The 25,900-nt window shown below is 33.7% G+C and overlaps 2 protein-coding genes across 4 annotated transcripts in view; both read left to right on the forward strand.

Annotated features, from left to right (window-relative positions):
* LOC123673868 (midkine-like) overlaps nt 1-25,900 on the forward strand; it is a 167,452-nt gene that overhangs the window by 17,657 nt on the left and 123,895 nt on the right. The window contains exon 2 of one of the 3 annotated variants that reach the window (XM_045608593.1): nt 22,915-22,965. The exons of the other annotated variants lie outside the window; for them this stretch is intronic. The gene's annotated coding sequence lies outside the window, so the exon portion shown is untranslated. The remainder of the gene's footprint in view (nt 1-22,914; nt 22,966-25,900) is intronic. 3 annotated transcript variants of the gene reach the window in all.
* On the forward strand, nt 7,661-9,271 carry LOC123672227 (jerky protein homolog-like). The gene has a single exon (XM_045606241.1). The coding sequence runs from the start codon at nt 7,661-7,663 to the stop codon at nt 9,269-9,271; it is 1,611 nt and encodes a 536-aa protein (XP_045462197.1).

Here is a 25,900-nt window from a genome sequence, read left to right on the forward strand (position 1 = left end):
GAAATCAGTTTCTATTTTTTGTTTTGATGCGGTTAATAGCCGAAAATATTCTCTTGCATTTGGCATTCGAAATCTGAAATATGCAGCCACCCAAATTTGTCGATGAAATTCCAGTTAAGACACATTTTTTGCACTAAATAGAATACCAAATGTGAGATAATGGTATATTTTCAATGGAAGTTAACTCACCATCTGTTTTTAATGAGACATAATGAGAATATTCCATCATTCTTCATATTTATTCTCAGCCGACAGCCACCAAAGAACTTTTATGATTTTATTATGTTTAAGTAGGTACGTCCTTCTAGAAATATGTAGAACGTAGGACCTCAATGAGAATGAACAATGAATTGATTCAAAGGAACAGTGTAGACATCCAAATTTCCATATTCCCAACCATCTCGGTTATATTTTTTAAAAGTACCAAAATCTACCAAAGGATTTCTTCCTACTAAAAACTCCATGAAAATGCGAAAAATCTACTAAAAAAGTAGATTTCTACTAAATCTGGTCACACTGTGTCCCATAATGAATAAACGTTTCTTATTAACTCAAAATGTATTGAAATAAATACCTAAATACATCAGAAATTCAGAAAACAAACTTCAAGTGCGCCCAACGACGTGAAACAACCGATGACACTAGGAGCGCAAAAGTTGCCAAACATTGGATTTCAGCAGGTAGTTACAGAAAATAATAAATATTCTGCTCATTATAAATTCGACAACAGATATAGTTTCGTTTTTAACTGAGCAGTCAAGTTGTGGTAATCTCTCTTAATAAACCAAAGATTGATAATTGAAATATTTCAATTTTTTGTAATTGAACTCAAATTCAAAACCTATCGAATTTTAGAATCTCAATTATTCTTTGCCAAAAAATACATACAAATTCTTATAATTTGCTCAATAAGACACAATGAAATTAACTTTTTTTTAAAAAAAAACCTTAATCCGCCCCTTATCTATTCAATGTTTCTTTCGATCGGACCCCCTTCCCTTTCAAGCACCGATTCTCACATCTTCCCTTCCAACAAAATTCGCGAAGTGGCCGAAGTGGCGCCTTTCATCTAAAGCCCATATCACACGTAGCCACAATTAACACTCGATCTCGCTGATTATGCTTTCGTGATTTCAAGTATCCGGTTGTAGGTTTGTTCAGAGAACAGAGTGGTGCATTAGGGAAATTGAAAACTCCCCATCTTCGAATTAGATACTTCGGACGTTAACAAAAGTGTGTGTGGTGTTTCGTTCAGAAACAGAAGAATGCTGGGTGTCGTTCATGGCCTCATTAGCTTCTGTTTTAAAAGCGTATTCGTGTAGTTTGTTGAAAATATCCGGAGGAGCGGACTGGTCGGCAGAAATTTACGGCCTCAACATTTCTCCAGCTCTGAGGGTATTTTAGTCTAAAAATTCGTTTATAACTTTCGTTTTGAGAAGATATTCCCCTGCGAAGTGGGAGAAATTTGGGAGTTGTTGAGTGTTTTCATTATTAAGGAATTGTGTAGTCTTTCTCTTCCATTACTGATGAAACCGTTGCAGAGGATAACGCGCTTTTATTAGGGACAGGATCCTCTTGTTAAATTGGCTGAATTTTTGATATGTTATAGTAGTAATAGAGTAATAAACATAAATAGAGGGAGTATAAGCAAATTTTACCTGTCCCCAACATGGTTAGATTATTGTCGGATTGTGATATATTTTCAAATCCACAATTTTACTATATCATTATGAATGTATATTATATTGAATGGAATATATTTATTTGAGTGATTCCTGATGAAATATGCAAACTTGAATATTGGGAATCCAATATTTTCCCAATTGTCGAATTTATAATGAGCAGAATATTTATTATTTTCTGTATCTACCTGCTGAAATCCAAGGTTTGGCAACTTTTGCTCTCCTAGCGTCATCGGTTGTTTCACGTCGGTTGGCGCGCTTGAAGTTTGTTTTCTGAATTTCTAATATATTTTGGGATTCATTTTAATAAATTTTGAGTAAATATGAAACGTTGATTCACTATGACACATAAGAAATGCGTTCTTTGTAGAGAAACTCGCGAATTCTGCGAAATGTCGTATCACTGATATGTTTTCATTTCCGCACACCTTATGTCGAATTTGAAGGTTCATGTTGGGGACAAAATTTGCTTACTGAAAATAACTTATGCCCCCTCTATCTATGTTTATTATTCTGAGGTTATAGTCCAAGTCATTCCAAACGAAAATTTCAATAGGCAAAATTTTTGTATAGACTAGTTTTGACGCTAGAGGCCCCAGAAAACTCTCATTTTTTCTCCATTATTGAACAATCTGAATCGTAATCCTAGATAATTTTCACTATTCTGAGTAATCAATAGGTGAACAGTCATTAATATGAGATACTATTAAAAGCATTGTTCTTTGGTGTTGTTACATTAGGTCAATCATTCAGTGTATCCTAGCTACTTATGATACAATTTCTGAAGTTCAATTATTCTAAAATTGTAACAAACCGCCTTAAAGATCTACAATCAATAAATGTTGAGAATTTCATTATTCTACTTCTGCTCACTGGAAAAAATATACGATGTTGCTTTCAAAAGAAAGCGAAAGTTATATTCGAAATGTCCCATACCAAAAATCCATCCAACATTAGAAGATTTAAAAAGAAAATCCCTTCAAGGACGTTTTACAGATTTGTAATACATATTTTTATCCTTTCTCAGGCCTTCAATTAATGGTGGTCGAAAAATATTTTTTAATAACGAACATGTTGAATATACCTTTCGCTTTCTTTCGAAAGGAACACTGCGTATATTTTTTCAAGTATGATGTAAAATAAGGTGTAGACTGAGATTCATAAACATTTTTATTTTAGATCATGATTTAACCTAAAAAAAAGTGCTTGTAGGATGTTTTGATTCATGTTGCTAGCACCAATTATGAAGAAGTTATGAGAACTTTACATTACAAGTTACATTACATTCCAATTTTGTCTTATAGCTTAAAAACAGTTGAACGTAATTAATTCTCTCAAAAATCAAGCCGAAAATGGCCACTCATTTTAGGCTAACTCCAAGGCAAAGAATGTTGAGGGAACTGATAATAATTTGTTAATCTGAGATCACTATTGCTGTTTCAGGGTTATTATTTCTTGTTTGTATATCTTTTTTTGTTAGTATTTTCCTGGATATTTGTATTTCATTTAATATTTTTTTTATAATTTTTCATTTTGGGGTTAAGTGGTGTAGTTTAAGCTGGACTTCGCCCCTATATCATCTATTATTATTATTTTTTTGCAATAAATACACTTATATTGCTATCATTTATTTGGCATACCTACCCGATACAGGGAACGAACACTCAAAAACATTCTGTTTTTCAAACCCTTCTAATCGAGATTCGTCCTGTATGAACCCACAAATTGTGGAATTCTGGTCCCAAAACGTGCATGATGGATAATTGAACAAGTGCTTCAATTTCCACATGGATTAAAATAACTCTAAATATATGGCGATTCGAAACAGTTGTTTCACGAATCATTGAACACAAATTTTTACCAATTAACAATGTAGTGCTCGTAGAAACAGATTGTTGAATTGGAATTTCGATTGCTGAAATTCACGCTTCACATGGTCCAATTTCAGTCCTACAGTCCAGTGGTGAATCATTGACGATATTGTTAGGAAATATATGCATTTTATTACTATTGCGGATGATGAGGAGTTTTTAATTTGGAATATGGTCCGAAAAATATTAGTATCCGTATTGATTCTCAAAAATCACTTCGACGTATTACATCATTTCATTATCTTGGTAAGAATCTAAATTCAATAATTTCAGGATTCGTTACATTGTAACATTGCAACCATCGGTTGAGGTGTTTTTCTTCCTGGTTGTTGTTTCGTCGATATCTTCCCTCATTTTCCTTTTCAATTCATCCCTCCTTTATCCCTAACAGGTAACACAAACATTAAATGTATTTTCTTTTTTTTTTTTCAAATTATGTTTAGTTAACTCATACATGTAATGGAAATGCTGATTTGTAGAGGGTTGGCAGGAAGACATCGCTCAGCGATATGCCCACCCATTGCACATTTTTATACACACTTCTGTTATATATGAATTTGCAATAAAGAGTTCTAATAATAATAATAATATCTAATTGTAACCAGAGCCGTTTTCTCAGAAAGTTTTATCACTATTACGATGCAAACATCATCGAAACTGAAAACTGCATCTTCAGATTCCATCATTTAGTTACAATCTACCATCAGCTATACCGGTGTGAAAACAGCTACACACACAGTAAAAAATCTTGATATCTGTCAGGATCACACTCCGTAGCATGGTACATTTAGCCTTCCGTATGAAACTTTTGCAAAGTAAGACTTTTTATCGAAGAAATAATTAATATTATTGAATGGTTTCTATATTTCGAATTTGATCTTACTCAAACGTACAACTTTGCTTCCGCAGTTTTTTCCGAAATTCGAGGCTTTATTGTAAAAAACTGGTTATACATTTATAATTGAAAGTATTGCTCATCGCTGGCCACTACTTTCTTCCATCTTTCGGACAATGTACGAATCTCGCGTTGAAGAAACTGGTCATCTTTTGAAGCGATCCATGAATCGATCCAATTTTTCATTTCTTCATAAGACCGGAAGTGCTGGTCAGCCAGACCGTTTACCATTGATCGAAACAAGTGATAGTCCGAGGGAGCATCGTCTGGAGAATACGGGGAGGGGCGGGGTAGGACTTTCCATTTCAACGTTTCCAAGTATGTCTTGAAAGCTTTCGCAATATAGGGTCGAGCATTGTCTACTGTAAAGTCACTTTATCATATCTCTCGTTGTATTGCGGCCGTTTGTCTTTCAATGCTCGGCTGAAACGCTTTAATTGCGTTCGATAATGATCGCCTGTGATTGTTTCAGTCGATTTTAACATCCCATAATACACTACGCCGAGCTGGTCCAATTAAATATTGAGCATGACCTTGAAATCGTGAATATTTGGTTTGGCTGTCGACGTGGATGCATGACCAGGATATCCCTATGATTTTCAGCGCTTGGGATTATCGTAATGAACCCATTTTTCGTTTCCATTCGCAATGCGATATAGAAATCCCTTTCGTTTTTGCCTTGCAAGCAGCTGTTCACAAGCAAAAAGACTCCGGTCAACATCTCTCGGATTTACGGCAATTTCCTTGTTTCTGAATCATTCCCATGACTTTCAGGCGTTTTGAAAAGGTTCGTTGCGTTACTCCCAATAATCCTGCTAATTATTTTGGCGTTTGACATGGAATCTTGATCAAGTAATGCCTCCAATTCTGGATCTTCGAAAACCTTCTTTCATCCACCGCCAAGCTGGTCTTCGACGTCAAAATGAAGCGTTGAAACCACTTTTCACGTTCTTTCACTAATAGCGGCCTCACCTTAGGTATTTGAGAGCATTCGATGAGCCTCAGCAGCAGATTTCTTCATATTCAAGCAGAAAATTAAAACCTTCCGCAAATGACGAGATTTTTTGGCTCGTAAGCCGACATGTTTTATCCAGAACTTCATGATGCATACACAAATCGACTAATATTTCATTGACGTTATGTTAACAAATACCTAAGCTTATTGTATGACATCTGACATCTACGATTTATTTATTTCGACTCACGCTACAGTCATCTTTTGCAGAACGGTGGAAGCAAAGTTGTACACCTATAATATGTATATCAAAAACTGAAAGAGCTATGAAGAAATACTAAAAAAATCATGAAACTTTAGCGCTCTGTAGTTTGATAACGAAGCATTTGCGGACCCATGCTTATGGAAAAAAGTTTTAGTTTGACCAGAAAAATCCGCCCCTGAAATCTTGATTTCACTGAATTTTGATTCACCCTATATAAAGAGTACATTCCGTATTCCCTGTTTTCCTTTCAATTGTTCGTGTATCTCTGGATCAATGGCCAAAAAACGAAATGAAGAGCATCAATTGTACGGCTTTCATTGGTCTCATTTAGGTTAATTAATATTCCTACACAAAGACAACAATTAAAGTCTGCTTCTAAATGGTAATTAATATGGAGAAGCCCGACTGCGACTTTGGATGGCTTCCATGTGGAAAGTTAACTGAACTACGCCTCGTCCCGTTTTTTAAATTTTAAGGACTCTTTTGGTTCACCGACATGACCTGGTACCCAGTCATTTGAAATGGCGTAATTGGTTGAGAATAAACCTATCTTGCACAGTGACGTACTTGAAAACATCGTTGTTAGAAATAGTTGTATGGTGGAATGACTTATTTATACACTGTGTCCGTAAAGTACGGAACAAATTCATTTTAACTAAACAGACCATTTTAAGAAATAATCCTGAAACACGTCGATTTTTTCCTTGTTTCACCGTATTTTAAAATAATAATCTAATATAGAGGGTGAATTACTTACTTAAATGGAACACCCCCATTTTGTCTCAATTTTCCGATTACTCTAGCTGAGCTGATTCCAAAAATGTATCACATGTTGATTCGAATGGGTACAGGGTGGACAAAAATACAATAGTTTTGTGTGTGCTCATAAAGGAACGCGTAACATTCTTTACTAGTTAAATTAACAATATTATCAAAAATACTTATTGTCTAGTGGCAATTGGTTTGAATGAAACACCTTCTAGTTTGTTACATTGTTAGATTAATAAAAATGAGCTGTTTTCAAATATGTTTTGTACTTGTGGTCTAGCAGACAGAATGAAATACATTATTTTTTATCAATTAAAAAAAACATAGTCGTCTAGTTTTTTGTGGAATGTCATTATTTGTTTATTGCCGCTAGACAATAAGTATTTTTGATAATATTGTTAATTTAACTAATAAAGAATGTTACGCGTTACTTTATGAGCGCAAAGAAAACTATTGTATTCTTGTCCTCCCTGTACCAAATGGAATCAAGATGTGATACATGTGATTTTTGGAACCAGCTTAACTAGAGTAATCGGAAAATTGAGACAAAATGGGGGAGTCCATTTAAAAAAATTATGGTGACGTCATTACTCGAAAGTAATTCGCTCCGTATATTAGATTATCATTTTAAAATACGGTTAATTAAAATAAAAAATAGATGTGTTTCAGGATTATTTTTTTAAAATGGTCTGTTTAGCTAAAACTGAATTTGTACCATACTTTACAGACATAGTGTATATGTTGTATGGTAATATCATAGTACAAGGAAAGGATAGTAAGCCAACCGTCGTTTGACGGCAAGGAAATAGTCACCAGGGGTCGCTACTGTAGTTGGATTTGGATTTGGAGAAGTAACTCGATAATAGATAGCGCTGAATCATGAGCTATAGATGGCGCAGAAATAATACGATCATTCAGTGGCGTGGTTGAAAAGGGGTCGAATGACATTGCCAACAATTTTTATGTTATTATTGAGTTATCACAAATACACGCTACTGGCGTAAATGCTTATTACAGAGCAGAAAAAATATCAAAATACAGTAGAACCTCGATTATCCGTGCGCGCTTTATCCGGGCGGCGGATTCTCCGTGCGGCATTCTGACAAGTGCAGCAGAGGTTGGCACGACACGTGTTCGACTCGGGGAATCCCCTATTTATGTATTCACTTATTAGTTTCGCCACTGACGCTACTTCCGTCTGACTCGTTTAAACGCGAACACAAAATGCAGCGTACCGGTGTTAATCAAAAGCGTAAGCGCAATGTTTTAACTATTGAACAAAAAATGGAAATTTTGAAACGATTTGAAAAGAACACAAGTGTTGCTGTGTTGGCTACAACATATAACATTGGAAAACAAACGGTTCGTGACATTATAAAGAAGAAAGCCGAATTACAGAGCTTTGTAGCAAAAGCTGATAGTGCAAAAGCTATTTCGGACAGGAAATCTCTAAAAGGGTCTACATTCCGAGAGCTTGACGACGCTATGACCAGGTGGTTCTTGCAGAAAAGATCAGAAGGTGTTCCAATATCAGGACATATGTGTGCTAGGCAAGCTGAAATGTTCCACAAGGAGTTGAAAATTGAAGGAAACTTCTCAGCATCCTCTGGTTGGCTATACAGGTTTAAAAAACGTCATGGAATACGAGAATTAGCTGTTCAAGGGGAAAAATTAAGTGCAGATAATGTCGCCATGGTTGAATTTTGCTATGATTTGGAAAATCTTATAAAGGAGCACGACTTGAGACCTGAGCAAGTCTATAATGGAGATGAAACTGGACTTTATTGGAAAGCAATGCCGCGACGAACACTTGCTGCAGGCTCAGAAAGTAGCGCACCAGGTTTCAAAGTAAGCAAAGACCGTGTAACAGTTTTATGCTGTGCAAATGCATCAGGAACTCATAAGCTTAAGTTAGCAGTCATCGGAAAATCCAAAAATCCAAGGGCTTTTAAAAATGTAAAAACATTGCCTGTTGATTATTATAATCAAAAGGCAGCTTGGATGGATAGAGTAATTTTTAAAAAGTGGTTTTTCGAAAAATTTATACCTCAAGTTGGAGATTATTTGCAAGAAAATAATCTTCCTCCCAAGGCTGTACTGTTACTGGATAATGCACCATCGCATCCTGATGTTGAACAACTGAAGTCAGCAGATGGGAACATATTTGCAGCATATTTTCCTCCGAATGTAACATCTATTGCCCAGCCAATGGACCAAGGCGTTATAGAGACAATGAAAAGGCTTTATAGAAAAGATCTTATGCTTCAAATGTTGGGAGAATGTGACTTTATGGAGTTTTGGAAACGTCTTAATTTGAAAGAAGCAATTTATGCTGTAGCTCGCGCCTGGAGTGAAGTGAAAGCGTCTACAATTAAAAAAGCATTTTATAAAATAATGACTTTAGAAGATATATCAGATGAGAAAGGTATTGAAGACGATAATGACTTAAATGAAGGTGAGTTATCAGTCGGAGACATAACATCTATAGCTTCCCATATCAAAGGTTTGGAAGAAATAGACAAAGGAGAAATTCAGGAATGGATAGATTGTGATGAAGAAGAAAAAGGTTATCAGATTGTAGATGTTGATTATTTGAATAATCAGACGTCCGCAGAAACCTCTGATGAAAATAGTGATGACGATGAAAATAATTGCGTAAAAAAAATAAGTCATCGAGAAGCAGGGGATGCAGTAAATTTACTTATCCAATATTTTGGAGATCAGCCTGGAATTGATGATATTCTTGAGCTTCAGCTTAGAAAAATGAAGGAGATTATAAAGTCTAAAATTTACGAATCCCAAAAACAAACAAAAATTAGTGATTTTTTCAAGTGATTTTTCAATGTGACATACATATATACATTGTTCAATGTACGTTTAGACATTATGTATAAATATTGAAACTGTTATTTTTTGTTACATGTATCTAGCATAACGTTTTTTTTCTTTGTTTTACACATGGCTTTGTCTAAATAAATGATTGAAAAATTAAAACAAGGTCTTTGGATTATCCGTGTTTTCGATTATCCGGCGAAGGCTCGGTCCCGACTGGCACGGATAATCGGGGTTCTACTGTATAGAAATCTTCTGACCACTCTATTTCGAATATTTTAGTTCTCCAAAATTACAGCGATTTTTTCAGAGGGCTCCACTTTACGGACCAATTTTTGACAGTAAAATTCGAGTAAAACGTGAGAACAACTAGATGGCGCTCAACATCAACAAAATCGAAAAAAACACTACACTGGCTTACTATCCTTTCCTTATACTATGGTACCTTTATACAGAAATAGAACTGTTCAGAGGTGCACTACAGGGATATCGAAAACCGTTAGAAATACAGGGTGGCTAGCAATGCTAGCATTACAAAAAAAATGCGTTATTTAGGGATTAGCGTGTTGGTGTTAACAGATCCAAAATATCTCCAATGGTTCTCGAAAAAAAAATCTAGATTTTCTTTTTTTCTGTATAACTCATTTGTTTCTGGAGATAACTTGACAAAATTCGGTAGCCATCATGCTATATAAAGATTCTAATGGTATCGTCAGATTTCTTTGTTTTCCATTGTTTCAGAGACGTGTTAGTCAATTTTTTCTTCTTATGGCCGCCATATTGGATCTCCTTATGAGGTGATAATAATCAATAATTACCAATTGAACAATGTATCACACTCTACAAAAATATCAAGTCTAGCTACGCAAATTTCCTTTTTATATTTTTTTTAAGTAGTAGGCTGGTGCCAGAATTGTCGAAAAACTGGCCACTTCATTCAGTTGTTATGTGAAACCACCATAAAGAACATAATCATGCTGATACCAACACTCTACATAGCGTACAACTGGCAATGTCTGTAGAAATTGTTCTACATAATGGTTTCACAAACCAACTGTTAACAAAAGTTATTTTAGAATTCTGTCATTTATGCAAATGCACTGACAGAACTCTTAAAACGGTATTGTTACGAAAATACATACAGAATTGTCAAATAACTTAGTTGAAAGTTGTTATGTGAAACCATCACTTGAATTTTTCAAATTATGTAGAACAATTTCCATAGACCTTGCCAATTTTAAGCTATGTTTTTGTAGAGTGTGATACCTTGTTGAATTCGTAATTTTTTTCTTTATCACCTCATAAGGAGAACCAATATGGCGTCCAGAAAAAAAAAATTGATTATTGCGTATCTGAAACAATGAAAAAAAGAAAAAAACTGACAACACAATTAGAATATTTATATTGGATAATGGCTATAAACCGAATTTCGTGAAGTTATCTCGAAAAACAAACGAGTTATACAGAACAAAGAAAATCTCGATTTTTCGAGATATCTCTGAAACCATTGGAGATATTTTTGATCTGTTAACACCAACACACTTATCCCAAAATAACGCAACTTCAAGCCACTCTGGCATCTCTAACGGTTTCCGATATCCCTGTAGTGCCCCTCTAAATTGTTCTAACCCTGTATAATAAAAACTTCACTCATTATTTGTAAAAGAGCTTCCTTAAAATGTTTCTAAAGAGTTATCATTTTTTAGCGACGTGAATTCCAGAAATCCTTCATTCAATGAAATATTTCACCATTTTCCCTTTCCACTTTTCCTTTCGTATCCAATAAATCAACTTATCGAAGAAAATTCTGAAAAGATATATTGTCCCTTAGGGATTGAACACTCGCCATATACCCAGTGGTCCACCACTTGGCTAAGTGGGATATTTATTTCTTCGAAAGATTCGTTATTTGAAGTAATAAACCCTGGAGTTCAGATACATAGAAAAACTTTTGTAATCTTATCACGAAATGGGGTGAAAATAAATTCCAAACTATAACTCATAACAATGGATATGTTATATGTATCATCTGAAATAATAATATTACTACTCCTTTACGATTGACAAGTTATAAATAGTATATTATTCAACGAGCGGTAATGTAGGTCATAACTCACGCAGATGAAGTTTGCAGCACGAGCCGCAGGCGAGTGCTGTAATTCATCAAGTGAGTTATGACCATTACCGCAAGTTGAATACTATACTTTATCTACGACTATATCAATAAATACTAAGAAAAAAATACAGCCTTAGAATATAGACACTTAGATAGAAGGAATGGAAAGTCAACATTTGTGCTCGATCCCGAGTACAAGATAGATGGAAACTTAGTGTCGACAATCACACTCGAACTAGCTTCTGCTAGCTCGAATCTAGTACAGAGATAGAACTTTATTGAAAACCCTCAATAGTTCCCTGTAAACGATGACTTACTGCTACACATATCTTGAAAATTTCTCCTTCATATTTTTTTCGGGCGAGTAATTCTGTATGGTAACATTAGCTGTTTCTCTTTTGTATATAAAATATATCATCTTCACTGTCTGAATTAATCGTTTTCAGCAAAACATTCACAATAATTAGATATCAACTTAATTTGAAAACGTCAAAATTATTAAAGTGACATTCCCTCGGACATTCCTCCCCTCAATAACAATAATGGAATGTTCCCTCTCGGCCAATCGATTAGGAGCAGAGAAGTATAGAAGCACAGATCCATCTTTTCCGATTTATTATAGTGAGTTGTAGTAGTGAGTTATTATAACTCACGCTGTTTGTTAACAGATGCTATTAATTGCTCAAAAGCAGTTGTATAATGAATATATAATTCAATAGGAGTAGATAAACGTACATTTTTAGATGATCTGTTTTCTGGCTCTTCGTAAAAAACATTATTAATAATAACTGTAATTTTCGAGATCAAAATTAATTTTTTTGTTCGTAATTCATTAATGCTATTCGAAGGTTTTCTCTCGGCAAAATAACGACAAAGAGATAGAAACAAAAACATCGCGTGGAACATAGCACTTGAGGAGATTAAGCACTGTGCTGTTGCAACTGTTGTATTGGGACATACCTCAAATGATAGCTTAAAACTCCCTCAGTAGATCCAGCTTTCAAATGAAGTTTGCTGGGAATTCCTGCATAGCCTGCACCCATCTTTGACAACTAGGGCTATTTTGTGCTTATGCTCTTTCAGATCACTATAACCGCCGTTAAGAAGAACTCTTATCATCAGCCTATCCAACCTCAGTAGATGACCTTTACGTCCAAGACAAATAATTGGATGTGTCAAGCAATTATGTCTTAGTGATTGTTTGTGCTATTGTTTCATGTAAGATACACTAGTGCCAATTTGCCTCGATATGTGCTACCTGTTCACCTATCCACCAAAAAAAATCTGATCTTCGATGTGGATTGTAGATTTATGGGGATTTTATTGCAGCGTGACCTTAAGGTCTATTGTGCCCCCATCAGAGCTGTTTTCGCCATTGGTCGTAGTTATCTACAGATCACGATCCAGTTCGAAGGAATTCTGATGAACTCCATTATATGGGATTACTTCCTCACTTCTACAAGTCTCTTGGATCAACGTTACGAAGAAACTCTTTAGAATAATCAAACCCAGGAAGATTTCGCCAAAGTGTTTTCCTTCTCCTGAAACTCTTTCTTGAAGGTATATTTTAGGGATTCACGGCTTGGCTTGATATTCAAGCTACTTGACTCAAGCTCAAACTCAAGTAGCTTGAGCTTGACTTGAAATCAACTCAATTTCAATTCAAGTAGTAGTTTTTCAATGTTAAGTCAAGTACTTAATAATTAAGTACTTACTTGATATTCAAAAACTACTACTTGACTTGAATTGAGTTGATTTCAAGTCAAGCTCAAGCTACTTGAGTTTGAGCTTGGGTCAAGTAGCTTGAATATCAAGCCAAGCCGTGAATTCCAAGTATATTCTCCTATAGAATAGAAAAGAATAGAATTTATTTGCTCTTCAACATCACAAATAAATCGAATTAACCTTCAATAGCTTACAAGGTGCGTTGAAGTTAAATATTTAAAAAGAAATAAAAAATTCAATACATCACAATAATAAGTCACAATAAAAACTACAATGGCAACTGGCTTACAGATAATAAGTGCATTAAAATCTAAAATTCCAAATCTAAAAATTCTTTTATGGAATAGAATACATTTTTCGTTGAGCACACTTTCAATCTATGTTTAAAAGAAACTTTGCTTATACCACAGATAGGTTCTGGGCCAATGAAAGTAGTTTGTGCGCCTTACTTGTATTGCCATAATCCCTTAGACTGCACATTTTTATCAGGGGAAGTAGGAAATTTTATCCACTGATCGGCCTTCTCAATGAGTTTATAAACAACAGAACTAGCGGTTAGTGACACCGTACTTTGTGGTACCCCTAGTTCCTCTCATATTCCATTTTGATACCCCTGGATTAGCTAGATATAGCAAGCATACCTACATTTATTATTCCGAGGAGAGAACAAACCTCGGGACTCGCAAACTAAAAAGTAGTTTGTTAATCATTGTAAAATATTTGGTTCAAAGCGAAACAACATTTTGAAGTTTTTGGTTTGTGTAGTTTTACGCTCTTTGTTAAACTTGACCGTTTTATTGTTAACTTCATCAGCCATAGGTATTGCACTACTAATAACAACATAACCTTTCTCTTCAACAAATAATCTGCCACTGAATAGATGTATCATTGTTGCTTCAAACTCAAAGTAAATGGTGACTTTTATTAATAATTACATTTTACATTAAAGTGAAAGGTTTTGCTTATTTTTGTTTGATACCGATAGAAGGATTTGCTCCATTTTTCGCAAGTAACAGGTTTTCCTTCTTTTTATTTATAGATATGGCTCAGTAATTCAATAGTGGAAAAAAGTATGCATCGATTACCGATCGTATAGCTTAGAAAAATGGTACCATATTCAAATAACACAAACACTTCGAAAAGCATTTTCGCAGCATTTTGTTACCAGGAAATAACGATTTGGCGTAACAGCGGCGGTTACAGCGGTTAGCAGCTATATGGCAGCACTTGATGAATTATTTCCAGGCGTTTGAAAAATAAAGGGTCGAGAAGAAAGATTGGGATTGCAGGAAACTCCCTGGTAATGGATATCGCGAGAGCCGGTTGATTCTGGCTCGTTGGTTTCGACATTTTTTGCTGTCGGTTTCCGTGCTTGCTAACAGGGCTGCTGTTCGGACGGTATACGACGTTTCAGCTAATTAATTTACACATCATTTTTCATAATCCATTTCTGTCTACCATTCCTTCCGGCACGGGGGAGAAAGGACCAATTATATCTGCGAAAAAAGTAATTAAAGTGGAGTTATAGTATGTAATCACGGAATTTTCGTTCGGCAAGTGGTTTTACAACGTTTCCGTTTTTTCTTTCGTTTGTTGATTGACTGTTTTCTCGCACGTTATTAAATCTCATATTTTACCTTAATCGTTTTTACACACACACATCATCCCATTTTGACCGAAAATAATTACCATGTATCACATTAAGGCTTTTTCATGTATATTTATATGGCTGAGGTTGAGCACATTTGAAATTTCTCAAGCGAACCTTTTCCTGAAATGCCAAAATGCTGGTTTTTTCAACATGACATAATTCCAATGAATGGGGTTATTTTTAATAGATCCAACTGATTTGGGTGTTCTTATGTTCTTTATTTTCATTGTTTCATTTATTTTATATTTGTTTTCCATTTTGTTATTGACAAAGGCTGTAGAATGGTGTAATTATTAAATAAAAATAAAAAATACATATTAAAGATCCATAACTAAAAAGTGAAAATTCGAGAAATACACTGCCTTGACTTCAGAAGCTTTTCGGCGCTAGATCATGCACTGAAACTGAAAACTGAAAATTTCGGTATTATGATATTCTTTCTTGAATATTCCAAAGGTTTTTTCCTGCATAAAAGCAATTACTCTTTTATTTTGAACAAGTGCGATAATCACTTGGCCTAGGTATTTCTCAACAACGTAGTGGATCCTGTGAAGTTTCAGAGCTGGTTGAAGTGGCACTAACGAATTGCAACTTGGTCTTTGCTCAGACCAGTTACGTATATTTTTATTAGGCAGCAACTTACCATCCATTCGCGTTTTTGGTACAAAGTTTACTCTTTTTAGCTAAATATTGATATTATCTCATTACAATCATAACATCGTGACTGTTTGTATCCAACTTTCATTTCGGATGCCAAACTTGGTCCGATTTGAATTTCAAGGATTTCATTATGTTGATAATTAAAGAAAGAATCTAAGTATATATAAAACCGCTTGCACATATACGTCAAACTTTAAACGTAAAATCACAGCCCAAACGGGACCATCTAGAGCAAAAATGACAAGAATAAGACCCCCCTCAAAATCGTCTGGAGATCCCGGGAAAAATCCCAAACCTTCGATTCTCCCCGCGGTTTTCGAGTATACGGGGTGTTTCGGATCATTTTGACATTTCAAGTCCCATATTTCTGTGGTATCTGTGGACAATTTGGCTGTCAGTGTCATGTTAATAATAAATATTCCATTTCGATATATGAAAGTTCTTGAAAAAGTTTGCAGTTTCCAAAATTGTTATTCAATATTTAAATAAATGCCGACAGATAAAATGCAAAGTCTACGGCGAATCAAAAATTCGATAGATATTTGTCAAAATTTGGAAATGAACATTTATATCATCGAATGCATTTTCCTCAATTCAGGTTTGTTTGAAGGGTTTGTATTATTTGGAATTAATTGGATGAATGTTACTTTATTTCAGGAATTTTTCGTTTATTTTCCACAATCTATAAAACTACATTTCCTTTCGTGAGAATTTGAATTTATTGCGACAGAAGATGGAACTACCAAAGAGAACAGAAGCTTCATTCATCAATTCAGTCTTGGATTGGAGTAAAAGTTATGCTACTATGAAACAGTATTAAACAGATAGAAAGACTCCTTATAGATAATTCACAATTGGCTTTATTACTGGAAAAAAAAGAGCCAAGTTAGTCAGATAACAGTCAAAAGTTTCCATGAGTTTTTTGAATATCTAAAATATACACTTTTACGACAGAGGAGTGCAAAAATATAAGTGACCCCGTTTTTGAAGAATTTGAGTGCAGTGCTGTTGAATTTATAATGAATAAGTCAACTCTTTCATACTAATAATTTCAACTATATATACCCTGTTATATTATATTCCGCTCAACTGAAACATGTATTAATAAGCCTTGGAAATTAGAGACTCTCAAACTTATCACCTGATTTCTCAAAAAGGTTTCACCAAGATAAGATATTGTAGGTAATTGCTTATGAGGTAACATAGGCCATGGGTATTTGAAAGGCAAGTCTATTCATTATGTCTCTTTTTAGTTGGTTTATTATAGCTATACTGAATATTTCTAAAAATAACATTCACTTTAGATGTGAATTAATTAAATTTGGACTTATGCATCATATCATATATGACTATGAAATTGAGAAAGACATATTTTTCTAAATTCCATTATAAGTCTTTCGAATAGTACTTTGAAAATATTGATTTCAATGACGTATGGAATATATCAGTTGAAATACTAGTCAAAATGTTACGACAGAAATAAATTTTGAAGGATCATTCAGTATATGAAGAATTTAACATGGCAGTCACTTTCGAAATTGGTATCAATTTTCCAGCAATTCAATGAAGGTATAAAATACTTTAAAAAGCAACTATTTATTGAAAATTTCCATGTCATGAATGAATGATCAAATTTGTATAAAAATGTTGATACCTACCTATTTGTTCACTAAAGTTTCCAATCTTTTAATCGTTATAGGAATAGGTGCTATATGGCCATTTCAAAAATGCTATCCTACTGATTTATTCATTGCTTTTCATTTTGGTAAGAATTAAATTATTCATTGATTCAGATCCAAAGTTAACATTTGAAAAAATCAAGTCAATGTAGTTATTGACCCATATGGGTCAATAGTATTGGCCGATACAATTTTAGTACCGATTTCAAATACTCAGTTCCTTTTGACTGAAGTAAAAATTGAACAATTATCTTTGTATCTTGAAATGAATTTTGCACTTTTCCAGTGTTCAACAATGAGATCATTATTAAATTGACTCAAGAAATTAACAGAGTATGCTATATCAGGACTAGTTAATACTGCTGAAGATATTAATAAACCTATTAATTTCTTATATGGTTCATCATTACAACTCTCTTTTGTTGAATCAAAATTCAATTTAGTTTTCACATGTTCACAATCAGACATGTTGAATTATTGCAATACATATTTGAAGAATATAATCGATAGCTTTACTACCTTTTCCATAATTTCTAGTAATATTCATCCCTAATCATTTTTTAGCTTCCCCTAATTTCTTTATCATAAAATTTTCTATCAGAAAATTCATTCAGAATTAACATTAGTTAAAACAAAAAAGTCATCCATGTACAATGCAACAATAGTAAGCCAGTTATTTTTTGATTTATGTAAATACTATGATCAATTGTTGATCTTTTGAAACTTTTATCTATCAAAATTTTATTTACTATATAGGACATAAATTGCCCTGTTTAATTCACTTCTGAGTAAAACCCAGAGCCACAAGTCTCGTTCTATAACATAGCATCAATACAATCTTCAGATACTAAAAAACTCCTTAGTTCGTCAGGAATTTCCAATAGGTCCTTCAAATTGTTCAATTATATTGTATTTCTTCACAAAATATGGAATAGAAGAATAATTTGCTGCTCAACTGAAAAATGTATTGATAAACCTTGGAAATGAGGGACTTCTTATAACCTGATTTCTCAGATATGGGTATCCGAAAGGTAGATCTATTATTCATTCTGCCTCTTTTCAGTTTGTTTATTACAGCTATACTGAATATTCCTAAAACAACATTTCACTGTAGGTCTTTTCATAGATCTTATCGAATGATTATGTAAATTCAATATTTGTCAAAACTGAAAATAAACATTGAATGCAGTTTCTTTATTTCAGGTAGTATTTCTATTGACTGATAATAACTCTCACATTTTGATTATGCATTTTTCCCAAATTTTTTAAATAAGAAAGAAATTGCCATTTCTAGAGAAATGAGAATTTCAGATTTCAAAATGTCTCATTTCTCCAAAAATGACTAATTACTACTTCAAATATATACACCCTATATAATAGTTGATCAAATATTGTGTATTTCTTTACAAATTAGTTAATAATTTGAAGCTTTAATCTCAATTTTCAGACTTGAATTGGTCCAACATCTCTAGATATTTCTAATTGATATTCCACAAATAAAAATCCTGTATAATTATCCATCCAAATCCTGTATAATAATCCATCTTCTGAAAAGAAAAACAGGTGAATGTTTACTATATAGAATTAATTTTGATAATGATTCAAAAGTGATGAAATTTTGCTTACTTACTAATTTTGGGTATTAGATCACGAATCCGGTGACATAAATTCCTCAATCCTGCTGGTTTTTTTTAAAAATTTGTAAAATTGGCTTGATGAAGGTAAGGTTATCCACATTAATAGCTAGTTTTCTTGTATTTTATCAACTGATTCTCGTTAGAAATGATTAATTAATCACATTTCAAGCTTTTCCCTAAAAAAAAATGGCTTTTTCTCGTCAAAAACTACTATTTTATTCATTGTTTACATCCGGTGGCGGCAATTATGTTCTTTACGTAACGTCTGTCAAATGCCAAATAATCTGCAACGTTGCCAGTATGCCCAGATCTTCTTGATGGGATCGGTCTTTACTTGGTAGAAATTCATATTAATAAATTGTTTGAGATTATGACGTATTATAAAACTGTATGGAAACTCATAACATGACAAGTCTACAGGGTGGCCACTTTTTTAATGGGATTGTATTGGTAACTTTTAAACCATAAGAGTTAGAAAGTCGGTCAAATGGAAAAAAAGTTGCATGCATAGAAGCATTATTATTGAGATATAAGAAAAGTAAATTATGTCATTTTGATTTTTCTTTTTTTCCCACTTTATTTCAAATATCATCAAAAAATGTCACAGAAATTTTTTATTCGACAGTAAATTATCCTCAATTTGACGTAATCAGATTTCGTTTCCAACGTTTCGTACTCTCTGGGACACCCTCAACCTCAATTTTTTCAATACGGACCTGCATATTTTATGACATTTTTCGAAATAACTTTTAACGCTGAATTCAACGATATATCATTCAAAGTAGATTTTCAGGTAATTTTGACCCTTATCCAATTTTCTTTGGGTCGGATCTGTATTACCTTTATTCAGTTTAATTGGCAACATGCAATATGCAATAAATTTCGATAAGAAAGTCAACTTACCCATCTTGAACTAAATGGAACATATTAGAATCAAAGCAAGAAACCAGTATACTGGTTTCTTGGTTCTTCTTTTATAATAATCATTTAAATATTTCAATTCATAATAATTAAACGAAAGTATCATTTAACGAAAGAAAAATCAGATGATTATTCGAAAGTAAATGAAAATTAATGAAGTAAGTGTTTGAAATGTCCACCATTTTGTAAAATAGGTACACTTTACGGTTCTGGAACCCATACTTCTTATACATTTGCTTGTTTGGTCTCCTTGAATACCTTTCGAAACATTCTCAATTTTCTCGCGAGGTATCACTATTGTTGTATTTGTCATTTGTTCCGTTGAAACAAATTACAGAATCGAACTTTATTTTGAGATCATTACGATATAATTTGTGCAAGGCTTGGTATTCAAATTTGAAATCATTGTATTCGCGTCTGTTGACTATTTTATTAACAGCAGTTTTTGAAAAATTCCATTCACTGGCCACAGTTCTCGATTTTTTTCTGGGTTCGATTGAATTTGGGTCAGAACATTGATATCGTTAATAAACTTATTTTTTCTTACATACACACCATTAAATTTGGATGAGGGTCAAAATCATCTGAAAATCAACTTTGAATGACATTGTGTGATATATCGTTGAATTCAGCGTTAAAAGTTATTTCGAAAAATGTCATAAAATATGCAGGTCCGTATTGAAAAAAATGAGGTTGAGGGTGTCCCAGAGAGTTCGAAACGCTGGATACGAAATCTGAATACGTCAAATTGAGGATAATTTACTGTCGAATAAAAAATTCATGTAACATTTTTTGATAATATTTTAAATAAAGTGGGAAAAAAAGAAAAATCAAAATGACATAATTTACTTTTTTTATGATATCTCAATAACCGGCCCTGATAATCTCGATTTGTTTGAACTGCTTTATAATGCTTCTATGCATGCAATTTTTTCTCCATTTGACCGACCTTCTAACTCTTATGGCTTAAAAGCTACCAATACAAACCCATTAAAAAAGTGGCCACCCTGTAGACTTGTCTTGTTTGGTTTCCGAAATAGTTATTTAGTAATCTTCCATTCAACTCTTTCTTAGTACCTATCCTCTCAATTAATTTTTACTTTAATCTTTAATAACAGTAATTAATGATTTTTCAATACTTTCAATCGGTTTGTCAATCAGAAATGCTTGACTGTGTAGAAATAGAGTATAAAGTTCTAATAAAGAGTCAAAAAAAATCGGTTACAGCTTTTAAGGCCTTTTTTTCAGCTAAGAAATTTTTTTTCAATGGCACCCATAGCTTCAGCAAGCGTTCAATAGCTAGAACTAGTGAAAGCCATCGAATTCTAGAATAAGAAAGAACATTGCTGTAAGTTGTTTCTGCATACTCACGAAAACCTTTCATCGTTCGACCCTTACAAAAAATATCGAAAAATATTTGAAAATTTTAAGACCAATAGAATGCACAGAAATTAAAATCATATCGGCGGAAGTGGAAGCAGTATTGTGAAGTCTATGCGCTGGACAACCGATAGTTTCATTGTCGAATTAAAAAAAAACTCGCCTTTATTTTACTTCGAAGTAAGTACCGCACTGACAGCGAAAATATTTTATATGGAAATATTAAGGTACTCTAAGGATTCAATATAAAATAAAGTGATTGCATAAGACTATTCTTTTGAACAATTTTAATAATTTTATTTTCAATCCTTCGGTTTCTGAAAAATAATGTTTGAGCAACGGAAACAGCATTTCAGATTTATGATTACTGGAATCCGTTGAGATTCCATGAAAACAAATTTTGTCTCACCTACACTATATAAGGAAATATGAATTTCATAACGGTCAAATTACTGACCGGGACAATTGAATAACTAACCGGGACACGGGGACTCAATGGTCCAAACCGGGACATGTCCCGGCGTACCGGGACGTATGGCAGCTAATCGTGAATAACTTTATGATGCAGATACAAATCGACTAACATGTCGATGGCGTTATGTTCACAAATACCTAAACTTATTGTGTGACATCTACGTTATATTTATTTCTACTACCACTTACCGTTACAGCCATCTATTGCAAAACGGCGCGCCGTTGCCGCGGCGGAAGCAAAGTTGTACGCCTTATATAAATATTCATATGAATATCTAAATATAAATATTTTTGAGAGGTTAGGCTTGATATCGGTGTAATATGGGATTTGGTCCCATAGAAAAACTCGAAGCCCAAAATGGCGAACCCCCTCAAAATTTAAGGCTAGGACCGCCCTTGATTTGTCGTCATGAAAAGTTAGGATTTGCATCAAATATTTTCATGTGAGCAAGGGCGAAACGGTATATTCTAGGAAAAAAATCATATAGAATTCCAACCTAGAACCAGCATAGTATACCGAGTGAATCGTCTGAAATCAGCTAACGATACAAGGTTTCGGAAAAAAAGCTTTTATTTTCTAGCCGGATACCCAGTGAAGGATCTACCGGCATAGTGACGGGGTCCAAGGGGCGGAGCCCCTTCGGCGAGCAGAGCGAGTCAATGACCTAAAACTCGTGCATTTAATCCAGAATGTGATATGATAAAAATGCGGTGACGGAGATAGTATATTCGCATTAATTGCTGCATTTCTATCACAAGTTTGATAACATGTCTCAAATTGAACCTTTGAACTGAAATAATATCAGAGTAGAGTTCTTTCGAGAACGGTGAAAATTTGTAGAGTTAGATTTTAATCTTCAGTTTGGAATGGCGTTTTCATTATCGTCTGCAGAATTATTACCTTGATTGAAGAAAATCAATTGAATCAATTGGAATGCAACTATTCGAGCAAATTCGCGAAATCAGTTCTTTTATATATACTGAACTTTCAGTTTCGAGTTGTCCCCCTCGAAGAATCTAATCAAATCAGCCATTTGTTCTTTAATAATTCAACCAGTCTTGAGCCACGGCCAGATTGTTTGAACTATCGGTATTGGGAATTTCTCTCGAGACATTGAAATTTCGACATCTATCCTATTTTCAATTTTCCACTTTTTGAGTGAATTGACCTTGCTCAGAATTTGGCAATTACTTGCTATCAGAACAAGCAACATTACTATGGTTATATGTATGTAAACACATATCTAAAGATATATTATTCCTTACCTAATGTTTTAATTCATTTCTAATTTTTAATGGTGAATCGCAACAATGATTTTTCTCATAATTCTTCAATTGTAATCGATCAATTAATTATCAAATGATAACTTAAAACATAATATTAATAATGTTTTTTGTTTCAGGTGACTATTGTTAATCGATTCTCCAGCCAAAGTACCAAGTATAGTAAAAAGGTAATCAATTTTGGAATGTAATATGCAACTGAACTATCAGATATTTCTTGATTGAGGATAATTATTGAGTCACTTCAGGATTATAGTAGAAAACAGTAGCGTGAAACAATAATTCAAATTGAAATTACTTGATTGTAATTGTTCAGTTAGTTTGGAATCAATTTCATCATACTGATAATGTGATTCGTATCTTTGAAGAACATGAATAGGTATCATTTTTCATTAACAGGAAAATATAGTTCCACTTCTCACATAACTCATATTCGTTTAAGTGTTTTTTTCATAAATTGGGTGAAATCGGGTGAAAATGAACCTACAATCTCATTGCGTTATCAGCTATCCTTTTCAGACTCCTCAATACGCCCCTGGGTGTACTCATAAATAATGAATGGTCAAATATACTTTTGTCCGATTAATTTCGTTGATGGACAAAAATCACACATTGGTTTCGTGATATATGATATAAAAACGAGAAGTATAGATATGATACATAATTCCCCTCAATAATTAAAAATATACGAAATGAGACGTTTACTGAAAGTATTACTTCCTAATCTACCCAATATTCATCATGGCTTTAAAACAAAGGTGCATGAAATTGGGACCAAAAGAGAGAACCAGCTACCCAGAGGTAGCTGGTTCTCTGGTTCATTCTCTGGTTTTTTGAATTTGATATTTCTCACCCCCGAACCCCTCTACTTAATTTTTTTCAAATGGGAATATATGGATTGTGATACAAAAAATGAAAGCTAATTTGATTACCTATTCAGTGATGTCAGTAAAAGTAGAATTGGTTGTGCCGTTTTTTATTGAAAAATTAGAAAATAATTTACAATTTGTGATTAGAGATTAACTGCAATCAGACCATTATTCTTTTACTAATAATTATCTATAGATTATTGATTTTTAAAGCAAGTATTTTTGCAAAGTTTTTGAATTTACGCTCCACATCTCTAAACTGTTTCTTTCAAATAGGAATATATGGATTGTGATATATAAAATGGACAGACTTACTTATATAGGATTTCTGTCTTGATAACCCTCATTTAAAATTTTGTATACTTGTTCATAGGTCCGCTTGCGATTCCCATGTCCCAGAAATACCAAGATTTCTATTCGCTGCTTTTCACTCAATTGATTCATATCGAATCGAAAATTCTCGGAAAATATGATATTATTCGCCTTATGCCCGCCACTCACGAAGCGTTTCTTCAAGCGTTTGGTAGCAAGCGTCGAAGAGATTCCAGTCAGACAGCTCGGGACACGGCCGTACGACTGTAAATCAGAGTATGAACTTGACTGCCCGACTGGAATCTCTTCGACGCTTGCTACCAAACGCTCGAAGAAACGCTTCGTGAGTGGCGGGCATTAGAGAGATCTGTTAGCAACTAAAACGATACCATTCATTTTTACATCTTTATTTGATCTGCTAGAATGACCAAAGAATATTTTTTCAACAAAAACCAAAGTTCTTCTTAACCTCCTCACTTTGTTTCAAAAACACCTTCATGTATGTGGAACCGACACCACCATTCTTATCTGTGTATTGTTTAATTTGCGATCTGTTTTTAACTTGTGTACAAATTTTTCTATTCATCGTTACATTTTTTTTGCAAGAATTTCAAAGTAAAATTTTATTTTCGTTCACATAACTGAATTGGTAATCGAATGACGTTATTTCCAATAGAAAAAATTGTTGAGGTTTAGGGGTATAAACCAACTTCAAAGCTGTATGCATTTCTCAAACTTCGAAAATAGAAATCGGCGGGTAGGAGGGTAATTCTCAATATTTATCATTTCAAGGATAAAAACCTGACACCAATCACTAATAATTGTTAATTTTGTAATAAAAAAATAGCTTTATAAATTATTTTTTCGGTCACACCGCTCTGTTTGCAATTGAATGTCCTTTGATTTGATATATCACAATCCATATATTCCAATTTGAAAAAAACAGTAGATGGATGTAGAGCGTGAATTCCAAAAAGTATAGGTAGACCTGCTTTTGGAATTAAAAAGCCATGGATTCGTGGATTTACCTAAATAATAAATACTAAAAGAATAATGGCTCGATTGCGGTTGCTCTCTAATCACAAATTGTGGTTTATTTCCTGATTTAAAAAAAAAAACGGCACATCAATTCTACTTTTATCCACATCGCTGAATAGGTAATCAAATTACCTTTCATTTGATTTATTACAATCCATATATTCCCATTTGAAGAGATCAAATGCGGGGGCGTAGGGGGTGATAAATATCAAATTCAAAAAAGCATACGATAAATTGCTTTTGAAGTTAAAAATCGACGGGTGCGAGAGTTTTTCTCAATAATTCTTCGTACAAGAATTATTGATGAGTTAAGTTATTTTTTGGTACGTCCTATTAAATAACGAACCGTTGAAAACGAACGAGCTAAATCCACATTCTCGAAAATGTATCACGCCCACAAGAACATTAAAGAAATCTGGAAACCTTTCGCAATACGCATTCGGGTGACAGGCATTCATCCATCCCTCCAAAAGGAGAAGGCGAGATTCAAATTACCGATCTCATTAAACAGGTCCTAAGAAATTGCTCTGTAATGAACAGCACTGACGGTGTCTTGATAACTCCCGTTTCAATTTTCCACGTTTTTGCGATAGTTGATTTTCTTTTTTTTTTTTCACTTGAACTTTCTCATTAGTCAAGAGAGGTTGAAGTTCGTCGTAGGAAATTCTGGTTATATAATTCAATTATTTTCGGTCGAGGAGTATGCGCTGAAATTAACATTAATGAAGATTGGAGTTTATCACGGAGAGACGTTGCTGGAGAAGTCGATTGGATTTTATGATTCCCTAAGGGAAAGCATAAAAATCAACCTTAGGTGGGAGGTAGATTCGGATTTTAATCTAATTCATTTCTTCTAAATAGAGTACCTCCAACAATTGCATTATCA

This window comes from Harmonia axyridis, chromosome 2 (assembly GCF_914767665.1).
Source record: "Harmonia axyridis chromosome 2, icHarAxyr1.1, whole genome shotgun sequence".
Taxonomy (NCBI): Eukaryota; Metazoa; Arthropoda; class Insecta; order Coleoptera; family Coccinellidae; genus Harmonia; species Harmonia axyridis.

Excerpts from the sequence above, each read along its gene's own strand:
- LOC123672227 (XM_045606241.1), top strand. The coding sequence starts at position 7,661 with ATGCAGCGTACCGGTGTTAATCAAAAGCGTAAGCGCAATGTTTTAACT.